Source organism: Giraffa tippelskirchi, chromosome 5 (genome assembly GCF_054371585.1).
Source record: "Giraffa tippelskirchi isolate mGirTip1 chromosome 5, T2T-mGirTip1v1.2.pri, whole genome shotgun sequence".
Taxonomy (NCBI): domain Eukaryota; kingdom Metazoa; phylum Chordata; class Mammalia; order Artiodactyla; family Giraffidae; genus Giraffa; species Giraffa tippelskirchi.
The window spans coordinates 114,079,911-114,096,883 of NC_137279.1; the positions used below are offsets into that span (position 1 = coordinate 114,079,911).

Sequence of the window (16,973 nt, forward strand, 5' to 3'; positions counted from 1 at the left end):
ATTATGTTTTCTGTAGTAGAAATCACAGATTTCCCCTTGAGGGCTCAGCCATCAGTATGACTCATATAACTCCAAATGTCAGTTTCTTTTCTGCCATTTCACTGTCTCTTACTGTTTCCAAGACTGAATTCATGGAAAAGAAATGTGCAAGGTGCTGTTTGAAACAGCTGTGGCTGAATCATCAGAGTGTGAGACAGGAACCATAGCCTATTGAAATATAGCCTCCTGGTTCTCCTTTTTCAGTAGAAGATATTGTGGAGAGTAGCTGAATATATCTTTGGGTGTCTCTCCCAAATATATATGCTTCGTGTATCTTTATCGTCTGCTCTCAAGTAAAGAAGCCACTTTCCTTTTAGGCTCTCATCTCCATCCATCTTTCCTCTCTAGTTCCCTCTCTACATCTATCGAGAACATTGGTACTTGTCAAATGGTCATTTTCTCTTTGTCCAAAGTCCTAGGAAACTGCAGTATTCATGCTGGTGGCTCCCCTTACTTTCTCGCATTAATGTTCCTCACTTTCCTCAACACCTGAGCCTTTTATTCCATTTTGCTTCAGTAGCCCACTCTCTCTCTAATTGTATCATAACTTGAAGCTGCTCCTCCTCCGAAGTCTTACATACCTGTATTCTACCTTAAGACCCTTCTTCCTCTATATTCTACACTGTCTTGCTCCTCTGATACTTGCATGTTGACTCACAGACCTCTGGCCCCTTCATTTCCACCAGTTCATCCATCTTCTCTTGTTTCTTTCACCATTCCTGCTTGCTTTCTCCCAGTGCTGAACTATCCTCTCAATTGATCTCTTTGCCCCAGCATTTGGACTATGAAGTATTTCCAGAGAAAAATGAAACTGTACAGATCCAGGAATAACCAAGACATTCTTAGAGAACCATAAGGAGCCGGGGGCCTGCTTCATCAGATTATCAAGAGTTGTTATAAGCTATAGTTAAGAGAGTGAGTGGTGTTGCTACACAGATAGATAGACAAGTTGACAAGTGGAACTTACCCTCTTAGTAACAGACCCATCCATGTTTGGGATTTGTCACATGAGAGAAGTAGCCTTGCAAATCCCTTTGAAAAGAAGAGGCTGTGCAATAAATGGTACTGGTGCTTCTGGTTATCCATGCAGACAGAAATACAGTTGGATACCACCTTACGCCATGCATAGAAATCACAGACATAGAAGGCAAATTATGGTTACCAAAGGGGAAAAGGTAGGGGGAGGGATAAATTAGGAGTATGGGATTAATAGATACAAACTACTAAATATAAAATAGATAAGCAACCAGGATTTACTGTATAGCACAGGGAACTATATTTAGTATCTTGTAATAACCTGTAACAGAAAATAATCTGATATATATAAAACAGAGTCACTTTGCTGTATACCTGAAACTAACACAGTATTGTAAATCAACTATATTTCAATTAAAAAAAATCAAACTAAATGTGAAAGTTACACTGTAATACCTCTAAGGGGAAAAGAAGCAGATGTCTATATCTCAGTATAGGGAAGAGTTTATTTTAAAAAATATAGAAGTCAATAACCATAAATGAAAAGATTGATAAATTCAGCTATATTAAAATTAAGAGCATCTAGGAGATCAGAGCCAGTCAATGCTAAAGGAAATCAACCCTGAATAGTTATTGGAAGAACTAATGCCGAAGCTGAAGATCCAATATTTTGGCCACCTGTTGGAAAGAGCTGACTTATTTGAAAAGACCATGATGCTGGGAAAGAGTGAAGGCAAAGGAAAAGGGAGCGGCAGAGGATGAGATGGTTAGATAGCATCACTGACTCAATGGACATTAATTTGAGCAAACTCTGGGAGATAGTGGAGGACAGAGGAGCCTGGCGTGCCACAGTCCATGGGGTCACAAAGAGTTGGACATAATTTAGTGACTGAACAACAACAATAATTCATGGGTACTATACAGTGAAAAGACAAAGTACTTGCTAATTTATAACTTGAAGGATTAAATCAATTATATAAAGAACTATACACATTTAAGAAAAGGACACAGCCCATTAGAAAAATGGGCAAAAGATATGAACAAGCATTTCACAAGAAGAAAAAAATGAATAGCAGGTGAATAGGATAAGTTGGTCAACTGCATTAGTAATTTGAAGAGATATGCAGTTTAAACCCACCACGGGACTATCTTAACTTAAGAAGTTTGTGACACTGAGGGTTCTGTGGCTGTAAGCTAGAGTTTGAAATTCATTTATTCATTCAGTTAGTATTTTGCTCTGCGCCAGGCACTGTTTTAGATACTTCAGCTGTATCAGTGAATAAAATAAACAAAAACCCTTGCCTTGTAGAGGATGTTTGCATGTGGAGGGTTGAGGGATAGGATCAGACAATAAGCAATTGCATTAAAATAGAAAATAGTACTAAAAATAGAGTAATAAATACGGCAACCCTGAAGAATGATGTTATAAACATCAGTAGTAACTAGGACTCTAAGGCAAATATGAAATGTTAATACCTGTGTGCTAGAACAAGTGAAAATTTAAGTGTAATTTCATGTATGCAGATCAAAGTTAAAAGTGGAATTGGAAAATATCAAAAAAATCTGAAAATAGCAGTTTATTTGTCTGTCATCTTTATGCATCACTTTCACACAAGTCACAGAATTAATAAAAAATCTGGAGGAGATGCTTACGCTTTTTTTTCAGAGATATTCATTAATTAAACAAATAATTGAGCACTTTATTTTTGCTGACCACTTTATGTACTGGGTCTCACAGTAGTGAACAAAACAGTCAAAATCCTGGGCAGTTTAGAGTCACTTTTAGGGAAAAAACAGGTACAAATGACATTATTGCCAAGAAACTTCTAAAACAAGGAAAAAGTTAATGAAAAATATTCAAGGCTACAATATATTAACTGTAAATATTGAAGATAAGGTACTAGGATTTCTTAAGACTTAAAACGTGCAATCACCAAGTTTGATTTTTTAAAAATTCTGTTTATTTTTAATTGATTGATGATTGCTTTACACTAGATTTTTTTTATATATAATCACTGCTAGTTTTCTTAACATAGAGAAAACTGGAGAAGGAAATTGATAGCGTATTTTGAGTATATTCCAAAATTACATCCAAATATTAAAATAGAACATTAAGAACTATCTTCCTGAGCCAGCATAAGAAAAATGAATCTTTAGTTTATTCATTACTACCCCCCAATTTTTTTTTAATTTTTTAAAATTTATTTTAATTGGAGGCTAATTACTTTACAATATTGTAGTGGTTTTTGCCATACATTCACATGAATCAGACATGGACTACCCCCCCAATTTTATCTTTGTTAGCTCATTGACTTGGAGTTTGATGCAGCACCAAAAGTAGCTTTTAGTGAGATCTATAAATTTGGAGTCCATTTTTATTTAAAAAGGTTAAAACTAACAGATCATCAAATGCTTGTTACCATTTGCCATTTCCAAAAACCTTAGAAGAATATTAAGTTGGAAGAAAAATTGTCATTCTGCAAAATGGCCAATAATGTTATTTTTATTTAAAAATTGTATTTTATTCTTTAATCAGCTCCTTTTTATTTTCAGCATTGATGCTGATGGGACGATGACAGTGGACTGGAATGAATGGCGAGACTACTTCTTATTTAACCCCGTTACAGACATTGAGGAAATCATCCGTTTCTGGAAACATTCTACTGTGAGTCTACTTTATGTATTAATTTACACTTATTTGGACCTGTAAGCCATTGGTATAGTTATCACCCAGGAGTACTCTGCAACACTTGCAGGTCAGGGTGCCTAAGTCTCTGTAGCTAGCTCACTGACCTGTAAGAATTCTGCATACTCTGTTAGGTGTGGGGACTTCCCTGGTGGCTCAGACAGTAAATCATCTGCCTACAATGCAGGAGACCTGGGTTCAATCCCTGAGTCGGAAAGATCCCCTGGAGAAGGAAATGGCAACCCACTCCAGTATTCTTGCCTGGAAAATTCCATGGACGGAGGAGCTTGGTAGGCTACAGTCTGTGGGGTCACAGAGTTAGACATGAGTGAAATCTTCAAAAAAAAACAACACAAGACTTCATAAAGACTGCAGATGTAGTTCCTATGTTTACCATTCACAAAACTTGGAAGAGCTACTGCGTTCCAGAAATCTTGTGAAGATAAGCTGCTCAGCTTTTATAGGCATTTAAGGATTCTGCCTTTCCTCTATTTCTTTGCATTGATTGCTGAGGAAGGCTTTCTTATCTCTCCTTGCTATTCTTTAGAACTCTACATTCAAATGGGACTATCTTTCCTTTTCTCCGTTGCTTTTTGCTTCTCTTCTTTTCACAGCTATTTGTAAGGCCTCCTTAGACAGCCATTTTGCTTTTTTGCATTTCTTTTCCATGGGGATGGTCTGGATCCCTGTCTCCTGTACAATGTCACGAACCTCCGTCCATAGTTCATCAGGCACTCTGTCTGTCAGATCTAGTCCCTTAAATCTATTTCTCACTTCCACTGAATAATCATAAGGGATTTGATTTAGGTCATACCTGAATGGTCTAGTGGTTTTCCCTACTTTCTTCAATGTAAGTCTGATTTTGGCAATAAGGAGTTCATGATCTGAGCCACAGTCAGCTCCCGGTCTTGTTTTTGCTGACTGTATAGAGCTTCTCCATCTTTGGCTGCAAAGAATATAATCAGTCTGATTTCACTGTTGACCATCTGGTGATGTCCATGTGTAGAGTCCTCTCTTGTGTTGTTGGAAGAGGGTGTTTGCTATGACCAGTGCATTCTCTTGGCAAAACTCTATTAGCCTTTTCCCTGCTTCATTCTGTACTCCAAGGCCAAATTTGCCTGTTACTCCAGGTGTTTTTTGACTTCCTACTTTTGCATCCCAGTCCCCTATAATGAAAAGGGCATCTTTTTTGGGTGTTAGTTCTAAAAGGTCTTGTAGGTCTTCATAGAACTGTTCAACTTCAGCTTCTTCAGCATTAATGGTTGGGGCATAGACTTGGATTACCATGATATTGAGTGGGATACAGAATGGGAAAGACTAGAGATCTCTTCAAGAAAATTAGAGATACCAAGGGAACATTTCATGCAAAGATAGGCTTGATAAAGGACAGAAATGGTACGGACCTAACAGAAGCAGAGGATATTAAGACGAGGTGGCAAGAATACACAGAAGAACTGTACAAAAAAGATCTTCACAACCCAGATGATCATGATGATGTGATCACTCACCTAGAGCCAGACATCCTGGAATGTGAAGTCAAGTGGGCCTTAGAAAGCTTCACTATCAACAAAGCTAGTAGAGGTGATGAAATTCCAGGTGAGCTATTTCAAATCCCAAAAGATGATGCTGTGAAAGTGCTGCACTCAGTATGCCAGCAAATATGGAAAACTCAGCAGTGGCCACAGGACTGGAATAGGTCAGTTTTCATTCCAATCCCAAAGAAAGACAATGCCAAAGAATGCTCAAACTACCGCACAGTGGCACTCATCTGACATGCTAGTAAAGTAATGCTCAAAATTCTCCAAGCCAGGCTTCAGCAATATATGAACTGTGAACTTCCAGATGTTCAAGCTGGTTTTAGAAAAGGCAGAGGAACCAGAGATCAAATTGCCAACATCTGATGGATCATTGAAAAAGCAAGAGAGTTCCAGAAAAACGTCTATTTCTGCTTTATTGACTATCCCAAAGCCTTTGACTGTGTGGGTCACAATAAACTGTGGAAAATTCTGAAAGAGATGGGAATACCAGACCACCTGACCTGCCTCTTGAGAAATCTGTATGCAGGTCAGGAAGCAACAGTTAGAACTGGACATGGAACAACAGTCTGGTTCCAAATAGGAAAAAGAGTACATCAAGGCTGTATATTGTCACCCTGCTTATTTAACTTATATGCAGAGTACATCATGAGAAACGCTGGGCTGGAAGAAACACAAGCTGGAATGAAGATTGCTGGGAGAAATATCAATAACCTCAGATATGCAGATGACACCACCCTTATGGCAGAAAGTGAAGAAGAACTAAAAAGCCTCTTGATGAAAATGAGAGAGGAAAGTGAAAAGGTTGGCTTAAAGCTCAACATTCAGAAAACCAAGATCATGGCATCTGGTCCTATCACTCCATTGGAAATAGATGAGGAAACAGTGGAAACAGTGTCAGACTTTATCTTTTTGGGCTCCAAAATCACTGCTGATGGTGATTGCAGCCATGAAATTAAAAGATGCTTACTCCTTGGAAGGAAGGTTATGACCAACCTAGACAGCATATTGAAAAGCAGAGACATTACTTTGTCAACAAAGGTCTGTCTAGTCAAGGCTATGGTTTTTCCAGTAGTCATGTATGGATGTGAGAGTTGTACTGTGAAGAAAGCTGAGCGCCGATGAATTGATGCTTTTGAACTGTGGTGTTGGAGAAGACTTTTGAGAGTCTCTTGGACTGCAAGGAGATCCAACCAGCCCATCCTAAAGGAAATCAGTCCTGGGTGTTCATTGGAAGGACTAATGTTGAAGCTGAAACTCCAATACTTTGGCCACCTCACATGAAGAGTTGACTCATTGGAAAAGACCCTGATGCTGGGAAGGATTGGGGGCAGGTGGAGAAGGGGATGACAGAGGATTAGATGGCTGGATGGCATCACCGACTCGATGGACATGAGTTTGGGTAAACTCTGGAAGTTTGTGATGGACAGGGAGGCCTGGCATGCTGTGATTCATGGGGTCGCAACGAGTCGGACACGACTAAGCGACTGAACTGAACTGAAGGATTGTGCCTTAGGGGAGTGTAAAGGGTACAGGCTGTTACTTTGTATAGATAATATATCACCTAGATAATCTCAGTACCTCATGATTGATATGGCCAAAGATCCCTTCTGAAACTTGCTTGTTCAGATTTATCTCTGGAATAAGGCATCTATCATAATAATCATGGAAGGTTAAACAAATGTTTGGCTCATCTGCTCAGCATAGCACACCTATCTCTCTGTATTCCTCAAAACTTTCAAATTTTAATTAAATTCCATTAATGTCCTGCTGAAATATCTTGACATAAATAAAATTCATTTCAGTGTGCAATCTGTTCCTGGAAACAATGGAAACTCTTTGAGAGAATTTTAATTTTTCTAACAGGCTTGATGTCTATACTTCTTCCTGGATTTCAGTACATTTTATATGTACTAAATGAAGCCTAGCATTCACATTGCCACTAGTAACAATACCTAACCTTACCTAGAAAATTGTAAAATTAATGGTGACTAATGCCGGCAGAGTATGTGATGGTTAGATAGCATCACTGACTCAGCGGACATGCTGCTGCTGCTGCTGCTGCTGCTGCTGCTGCTGCTGCTGCTGCTGCTGCTAAGTCGCTTCAGTCGTGTCTGACTCTGTGCGACCCCATAGACCGCAGCCCACCAGGCTCCGCCGTCCCTGGGATTCTCCAGGCAAGAATATTGGAGTGGGTTGCCATTTCCTTCTCCAGTGCATGAAAGGGTAAAGTGAAAGTGAAGTCGCTCAGTCGTGTCCGACTCTTAGCGACCCCGTGGACTGTAGCCTACTAGGCTCCTCCGTCCATGGGATTTTCCAGGCAAGAGTACTGGAGTGGGGTGCCATTGCCTTCTCCGCAGCGGACATGAGTTTGAGTAAACTCCAGGACATAGTGAAGGACAGCGGAACTTGGTGTGCTGCAGTCCATGGGGTTGCAGAGTCAAACATGACTTAGGGACTGAACAACAACAACAGAAAACGATGCCTTTTCAACTATGAGTATAAAATAATACTATATTAGTAGTTCAGTTGCCTTGATAAAATTTATGCTTATGTGAAATCATGTTTATATAATCAAATTATTATTTTATCTTTGGAGATAGTTAATAGTTGAGGCTATAATCATGTATCCATTTTTTGATAGTAAAAATAAAGAAGTAGAGGGTTACTATTGTAGCATAGCTTCTTACCCTGACACTCTTACCTATAAAATCTTTTACACTAGAACCATTTAGATAATAAAGCTGTAAAAATATTATTATAGAATTTTGTTTCTTTCAAGTTATACTTGTAATCCATTGTAATGTTTAGAATAGATTGAAAGGTAGATAATTTTAAACAATACCTCCCTGTTAGCTAAATTTTTAAATGGCAAGTTAGATTTATAAAAATATTTATAGACAGGAAATGAGTTTAGGGGTATTCACATTAAAGTTTTAATTTAATTTTCATTTATATATTTAAAGCACATATCATGATATAAAATATAATGTGGATATAATTTTGAGATAAAAGGAGTATCTTTGAAGAACTTACAAAATAATTCTTTCTATATCTAGTAAGATTCTCTACATCTGATAAAACACTGCTGTTTCATTCTAACTGAGACCTGGAAGAGTTATCCTGAATCTGTTAAGAAAATTTGTAATTGTTGGTATTGTAAATTTGTAATTACTGTTAATTTTCACTTCCTGTGGACTGATACTGTACTTTATTTAGTGTAAATAGGCTGCTTATAATCCTAAATGCTCAGATTGGCTCAGTATAATACTTTCTAAGGATCGAAACAGCTTTTTAAAATAACACGTAATTCTTCTCTAAAAGAAACAAACCTTCTGGAATGATCTATCTTTAATTGAAGGAGCCTGGGGATTTTTCTTTCATTTTAACAGGGTATTGACATAGGAGATAGTTTAACTATTCCAGATGAATTCACAGAAGATGAAAAAAAGTCCGGACAGTGGTGGCGGCAGCTTTTGGCAGGAGGTGTTGCCGGGGCCGTCTCTCGGACAAGCACAGCACCTCTGGATCGCCTGAAAGTCATGATGCAGGTGAGCTTTAGGATCTTGTGTCTAAGTGTGTCCAAAATATTCTGAAATAGGGAGAAATATGGTACTTTGAAAAAAGATGAAAGATACCTCAGTAATAATCATGCCTTTAAAAAGGAGTGTCTCAATTTTATTGCTATTAATCCTAAATTCAGTCCATGTAAATATTTACTTTAAATTGTTGGTACGTATGTATGTGCTCAGTCGCTCAGTCGTGTCTGAGTCTTTATGACCCTATGGACTACAGCCTGCAAGGCTCCTCTGTCCATGGGATTTTTCAGGCAAGAATACTGGAGTGGGTTGCCATTTCCTTCTCCAGGAAGGTGTGATGAACATGTGTGTGATGAACTTTTAATCTTGGCATCCTGTGCCTCTTCAAATGTTTTAATTAGAAAGGAAAATCTCTAGCCATTGTTGTAGTACTCTCCTTAAACTACTTCTATCTTCCTTCTATTTTATGTACTTTCTTAAAAGAGGGTTTTTTCTGAAATCTAGACTCTTGGAACAAGGATGTAATTTAAAAAGTTATTCTAAATCTGAGGTTAGCAGAAAGGACCTAGTTTTATAGATTGACTTTGCCATTTACTAGCAGTGTAACCCTGGCTGGTCAGAGAGGAAAGAAAGAGGAAAAGGAAAGGATTAATATTTATTTGGTCCTCATTATGATAACCCATTTAATCTTCTAATAATGCAGCCAGGGGGATTTTATCCTCATATTCTCTGGCTCAGAGAGTTGAATAACTTTTCCTTCACAACAAATTAGACAAGGAATGGAGTGTTTTTGACTATATTTCTCATACTGCATGAAACCCCTGAGGCTTCATTTTCTTCATTCTAGAATGGGAGTAAGACTATCTAACAAGAGTGGTAAAAACATTAAACAGTGGAAGTTATGGGAAAATGCCTGGTAGGCTGGAACACCCCACTAGAATATAGTAGTTGCTTTAAGAAGGTTTTTAAAAGTTGCCTTATTATTCCTGTGGTCAGTACTTTTGTATTTGTCCTTAGATTTCTGTACAGAATGATTTCTGACAATATTTTCAACTAGAATTCATCTAGAATGTACCTACATCTCAAAATATATTTAGGGGTAATGATACTGCTTTAAAGAAAAAGGAGAGAGAATTGGCATGTATTTTTGTTTTTAGGAATGGTAGTAAATTGACTTTGAGAAATTTTGAATAAACATTCATCTTTCCTTTCTCATATTTTACTGTGCAGTTTATTTAAAATAAAATGGATATATTTTGACTTTATTTCCTACAAGTTCAGGAAGTTTCTCAAAGTACCTTCAGATTCAGTAATTCACAGAACTCACTAGAAGCTTTTATACTTATGGTTATGGTTTATTACAACTAAAGATACAGATTAAAATCAGCCAAGGGGCAAAGAGCATAGGGCTGAGTCCATGGAAGAATCAAATGCAGAATTTCTGTTGTTTTCTCCCCGAAGAGTCACAATGTGTTATTTCTTGCCATCCGCCTGTGACAGCATGCACAGAGTTGCAGACCAGTCAGGGAAGCTCACCTAAGTCTTTGGTGTTGAGGGTTTTTATTGTGACTATATCACATACTGCCCTCAAGGCTAACTTTTAATCTTCAGCCTCTCTGATCTTTATTTTTTTTTTTTAAATGTAGTAGTGACTCATTTTGTGTAAGCTGAAACAATCAGAAGAATAGCTGACTTTTGACAGAGGAGGAGAAATATTGTATGACTTCCCTTAAATGTGGAATCCAAAAAGAAATGATACAATGAACTTGCTTACAAAACAGGAAGAGATTCACAGGCTTAGAGAACAAACTTATGGTTGCCAGAGGGAAGGGATAATTAGGGAGCTTGGGATGGACATGTGGCACACTGCTATATTTAAAATGGATAGCCAGTGAGGACCTACTGCTCCTGGTAGCACGTGGAACTCTGTTCAATGTTATGTAGAAGCCTGGATGGGAGGGAAATTTGGAGGAGAATGGATACATGTGAATGTATGGCTGAGTCCTTTTGCTGTTCACCTGAAACTATCACAACATTGTTAATTGGCTATATCCCAATGCAAAATAAAAACAAAAAAGAATAGCTGACTTCTTTTTTTGGGGTTTATTATATGTAATCAGTTTTAGATAGAAGCAAGCATAAGGTTAGTTTATTTAAACAACTATGACATTGGTAGTACGATCAGGTAATTTATCGATACTCACTGGGTCAAGTGTTCACACATGATACCTTAAGATAAGTCATAGAACGTACAGGTTTTGTTTTTGGTGTCAGGCTATGTATATCCTAGTCTCTATGGTTCTGATAAACATAATATCCAAATTGTTTTCAGTCCCATTTATATTTCATGTCTGTATTATTTCTCAGGGAGGAAGAATAATATATTGCCTTCACTATATTTTTCTAATTTTTCTTACCTTGAACTTGCTCATATGCCAAAGGGTGTTTCATAGCCTAATAAGTATTAAGTTGGTTCATTTTATCTTATGGGTGTTGTTCACGATTTTAATTTTGATCATGTCTTCTCTGCTTTCCCACAATGAGGATATTGATTTTTCTTAGAATCAGACTTCTACAATGGTGATAATAGTTCTTCCCACTATATATTTTCTCAACCTTCTATATTTTCAAATACATCTTTTTGCAGTAATAAATAATATTGAAGGAAAGAGAGTGGTTGTATTGCTGCTTTAGAAATAGTAATGATAACATCTCACCAGTATTTTATATCATTTTGCTTTATTTTTAGGTCCATGGATCAAAATCAGCAAAGATGAACATATATGGCGGCTTTCGACAGATGGTGAAAGAAGGAGGTATCCGCTCGCTTTGGAGAGGAAATGGTACAAACGTCATTAAAATTGCTCCTGAGACAGCTGTTAAGTTCTGGGCATATGAACAGGTAATAGTTATCACCTATGGAATTTATTAACGAGGAGTCAAACTGATTCAATAACAATTAAAATACCATGCATTTTAGATTATTATTTTAATACCTGATAATTTTCCACATATACTCCATGAAGAATTTCTGTTACAGGAGATTAGATTAATTTAGAGATTTTGCATGACTAAATTCTAGGATTCTGAATTTCATATTACTTATATCAGAAAGGATTTTGTGTTTTCTAAGTAGCTCTTAAAGGAAATGCACGATTTTAGCTTACTCATTTTGAATTCAGAATAGAAGTTGCACATGAACATAAGTTTTTATGAAAGTGTCCCCGTCCAGAATCTGGAAGGAAAATTTTTAAGTTCAGGTCCTTTGTGTAATCTGACATTGCTATAAAACTGAGTTGAATTTAGAATGAAAGCTCCATCAGGCGGGGGCTTGGCTGCTTCTCCACGCACTCCAGCACATGGACAGAGCCTGGCATGTGATAAGTCTTCAATAAGTGTTGAATGAGTGAGTGAATGAGTAAATGAATGAATGTGATTTACTTCTGAATTAACCTTTCTGTTGACTTAGGCTGTTTAGGATGTTTGGATGCTACATCAGCATAATTTGATGTTAAGAGGAAATATACTAGTGGATTTTAGAATTGGCTTCTCTTTATGGTCAGTAGCAGAGTTGTCTAGTTAAGCATGGACAAAATTATTCTTTCCATGATTTCGTTTGTCATTGTTAACCATAAATAATAAGAAACTTGAAATTTAACTCCACCTTAAAAAAAAAAAGAAAAAAAAAGAAATTTAACTCCACTTTATATGTTGTATTATTTCAAATAGATTTTTGATTATTTTTGAGAGTGTTTAGTTTTGTTTTTTTTTAATGTTTAGTTCTTGAGCAACAGAATACTCCTGAGAAGGTTACAAAGTCTAGAGGTGTCTTTTCTTGGCTTAAAAAATAGAGAAGCAAAGAAAAAAATTGAAAAAAAGCTAGCCTCTATGACTTAAATTATAACCTGTCATTGGGAAGGATATTTTCCCTCTATGAAATCATGAGTTAGGGCTTGCATTTTAGATACCTGTAGGTTATTCTGACCACATACTGGATTTTATGATAGGAAGGCCAGAGCCTAAAACAAATATTGAAGTATATTAATAAAACCATTATTCCATAGGCAGGAAGTCAGTATTTTTGGAAGTTTGTATTATTGTAAGCAGATATGTATATTACACTTTATGCTACTTGGCTAATTTTTACCTTGGACACCACCAACAGTTGTCCTCTGCTTCCATCCAGCCAGACTCCTTTCTGTACAGATTCCTTTCTTCACAGTATTCTAATTTCTGCATGGTAACTTTTCTTAGAGATCAGGAGACAGCTCTCTGCACAAGGTGGTGCAGTGTCCTTGTGGTCTCTGGGGCCTGTTTTACTTGTTTATTTTCTCTCCCTGGTGTAGGTCTGTTTATCCCTCAGGGCTCTGTTAAGCCCAGCTTCCTATTAGAAGCATTTCTTAAGCATCCCAACCAAAACTGATGCCTCACCTGCCTGACTTTCTTAGAATACTATATTATGGGATATCCAGTTTTCCACTGGATAATAGAAAACCCATTCTTTTCCCCAGTGAATTGTTAACTACTTTGGGATAACTATTAAGCCATACGTATTCTCAAATTTCCCAGAGTACCTAGCTAGATCCCTTCTGGATTCAAATAGGTTTTGCTTCATTGAAAAACTAACAGTTTAGAAAAATGAAGAAAAGGATAGTGTCAGCCTTGTATGTAGATCTCTTAAACACATCAGCACAGGATAAAGCGGTGGTCCATTTGGGTTCTCACTGGCGTAACAGTGCGGTTTTATCAGGATCAGGGAGGCAGTGTGATGTCGTGTTCTCATGGTTTCAGCTGCCATCTGTATTCTAACTGCCTTCCCTTCTAGCATTTTTCTATTCATCTTGGTACCTAAGCATCCACCTGTACACTGCATATCTGTGCGTCTCCACTTAGATATCCCAGGGGTACTTCACAGTCATCCCTCCACGACCCCCACTCTAGTCACACAGACAGACACACACAGACACACACACACATCCCATTCCTCTTTCTCTAGGTCTTATGGTGGTAAACATGCTTCAACACTTTACTGGAGAGTTATTTCCTCCAGGAAACCTTCCCTTTGTTTTCCTCTGTTAGCACTTTCATCAGAATTCAGTATTGAATTCAGGACTGTGAGCTTCCTTAGGCATTATTTGTTTTCAGTGTGTGTTCCCAGTGTGGGAAAATCCCTGTTGAGTGAGTAAAAACAAAGAACTGCCAGAGCTGGGATTGGAGCCCAAGGTTGCCCTCAGTCTTAAGTTCATTAAGATGAAGGGAAAGATGGGTATTTTGAACAGAAGTGACAGCCTGTGGACAGAAATGTAGGCACAGGAGAGCATCATTCACTACAGAAGCTGAAGTTTCACTGGGCTCAAGTGTCATGGAGTGTATGTCCAGGAAGATGATGATGAAAACAGGCTGGACAGATAGGCAGGAGCCAGATGTGATGGGAGTCTGGATTTTATCCTGAATGTGGGGAGGACATTATTGGAGTGTCGTATGTAGGGAAGTGGAATGAGTGTATTTGCATTTAAGATCAACCTGGAAAGTAGAGAGGTATTGGAAGAGAGTGAGGCTCTATTGGAGGCAGGAAGACTATTTAAGGAGATAATTCAGGGATTCAGATAGGAAATGATGAGTATCAGTATAAGGCAGTGGCTGCAGTGATTGGAGAAAAACTGATGTGAACTGAAAAATATTTGGGGAAATAGAAACAACAGAACTCATTGAGTGGATGTGGAGGTGATAAAGAAGAATCAAGAATGATTTCTGATTTCTAACTTGAGCAACCAAATACACAGAAAAGACAAAAAGAAGAATCAATTTTGAGATCAAATGACAGGTTGCATTTTGCACAGGCTGGGTTTGAGCTCTTTCTGTAACATGTAGAGGGAGTAGTCCATAGGACCATTGATCTCTGATAGGTTGTTATTGAGGTGAAGGCTTTGGAATGGATCACTCAAGAAGACTTACAGAATGTGAAGAGTTCTGGGGATATGCCCAGGGAGAAGTAGAAGGAGAAACCTGCAAAGGAGACTGAGAAGGAGCAGCCGAGGTGACAGAAAGGAATTCATAGAAAGTGATGGCCTAGAAGTCAGAGGAAGAAGAGACTTTCATGAAGGGTAGTAAATAGGATAAAAAGTTTATCTTTTAGGATTTATCACCTCAGGGATAGGAAAGCTTGGTATAAATGTTTCAGAGAAGTAATGAGGTGAGAAAACAATTGAGATGAGCTAGAGGGAACAAGAGATGAAGAAAACTGGACAGTAGACACCTTTGTTAGGAATTTACCTTCAGTGAAAGGAAGGAGAAAAGATGAGGGAGAGAGTGACAGAATGGAAGAATGTTGGGTTTTGATATTTTGTTTTCATGGCATGCCTGTGGCTGAAGGAAGCATGTCAGTACGAAGAAGGAAGTTAAAAAATATAAGTGAGAGAGTTAGACAAGTGTTGCAGGTATTCAGGGAAAGTATGTGTGTGGGGTAGGGAGTGGAAGGGCAGGGGAAGAAATGTTATCCAGACTGTGGCGGGATTTGCCTTTGATTGCATGGAGAACTCTTCTCATGTCAGCTTAGGAAGAAGTGAATGTGGGTGATTTTGTGGGAAGTGGACAGAAATACCAAGATATCCTTGCCTGATGGCCTCTTTGTTCTTCCTTGAGTTCCCATGAAAGGACTTTTTTTTTTTTTAGAATGAGGGAGGAAGTGGTACTGGAAGCTGGAGGAGAATGGAATGGAGAAGGTTGAAATAGATATTCTGACAAATGGAGAGAGATTTGACATGGATGGGGTGAATGGAAAGAAAAACAAATTGGAAGAAGGAAAGGAAAGAAATTGAAATCCTGAAAAGGTTTTCAATGGCTTTGAGAGCCCATCTAAACCTCCTTTGAAAAAGTCAAATTCTGTGGCCTTGAGCAAGCCTCTTAAAGCCTCTGTGACCTGGCACCACATCCCTGGGGTAGAAACTAAGCTTGGTGACATAAGGTTAAGCCCTTGTCACTTTGCCTAACCCTGTATCTCTGTCCTCAACTCTTCCCTTTGTGCAAGGTATGTTTTGGGATGCAAAAGCCCCAAACCCCTACTCTTAAAATATTTATTCTCCACCAGTCACTAAGTATTTACTTAGTATTTTTGATGGGTGCTTTGGTTTGGGGTACAGTATGTAAAAGATATGTCTTCAAGGTTCCTATTCATATGCAGGATGGTTTTCAATAAATTATATTTAATGATTGTGATGATCTAACATATAGGAAAATTAATAGGGCCCATGCAGAAGAGGAGTTTTGGTTATTACCATTATGATGTAGTTTAAGAAATAGAGCCCATGGAAACATTGACTTTTGGGGGAGGCAGATATCTGCCCTTTGGGGAACTTTTTGAAATTGTATTTAATTTTTATCATGAGCAGAGAAACACAGCTTTACTAGGACAAAGTATTCCTGTAATTTTGCACTAAGTTCTTCCGATCTTAAGGAACTGAACACTGGCTGGCTCAGGAAAGCCAGGTGAGGGTGGCGGTAAGGGTCACTGTGGGGATGCCTGGGGCATTAAGGGGAGGAGCCTCAGGGAGTGGAGAAGCGGAACCTTGCTGACCTGTCCCTTCTCCGTGTGTCTGCTTCTTTGTCACTTTGTCCATTTCTCCCTCTGGTATCAGTGCCTAATTACACCTGTAGACCCATGTCACAATTCTAGGAGAAAGAATCTGATTTGCTTGGCTTCTAACCACAGTCTATGTTTGGGCAGAGCTTTTCTCTCCAAGCTGTATAAAGATGTTATATAATAATAATAACAACAACAATGTTTATTGAACATTTGCCCAGCACTGTGCTAACTGTGTTATATGTATTACCTAATAATTCTTTCAACAACCCTGTTTGGTATATGTATTGTTATCATAGATGAAGGACCTGCAGTTTGGGTATGTTTGTGAACTTACTCAGAGCCATATAGTTCTAGGGTTCCAGTTCAGGTCTGCCTGCCTTTGGAGCCCATGATATTAACATCCTGCCCCATCAGTATTTTGGCTACACTTGTGCCAGACTTCCACCCATGGCCAAATCAGCCTTGTCACTTGCTTTAGTACTGGTGGGCCGAGGGGTCTGGTTTGTTAGTGTAATAATATGTATTATCTACAAAAACTGTTTTTCTAAGTTGTTTTATTATGTGTTTGTTACTGATTTGTTTTGTTTGTACGGGTGAAAATCATGGGAACAGTATCT

At 38.1% G+C, this 16,973-nt stretch overlaps 1 protein-coding gene across 3 annotated transcripts in view; it reads left to right on the forward strand.

Moving 5' to 3' along the window:
- LOC145505379 (mitochondrial adenyl nucleotide antiporter SLC25A24) overlaps positions 1 to 16,973 on the forward strand; it is a 67,354-nt gene that overhangs the window by 33,569 nt on the left and 16,812 nt on the right. For all 3 annotated transcript variants that reach the window (XM_081487229.1, XM_081487231.1, XM_081487230.1), the window contains exons 4-6: positions 3,568 to 3,679; positions 8,628 to 8,786; positions 11,524 to 11,676. In XM_081487229.1, the coding sequence (XP_081343355.1) occupies positions 3,568 to 3,679; positions 8,628 to 8,786; positions 11,524 to 11,676 (424 nt within the window). The remainder of the gene's footprint in view (positions 1 to 3,567; positions 3,680 to 8,627; positions 8,787 to 11,523; positions 11,677 to 16,973) is intronic.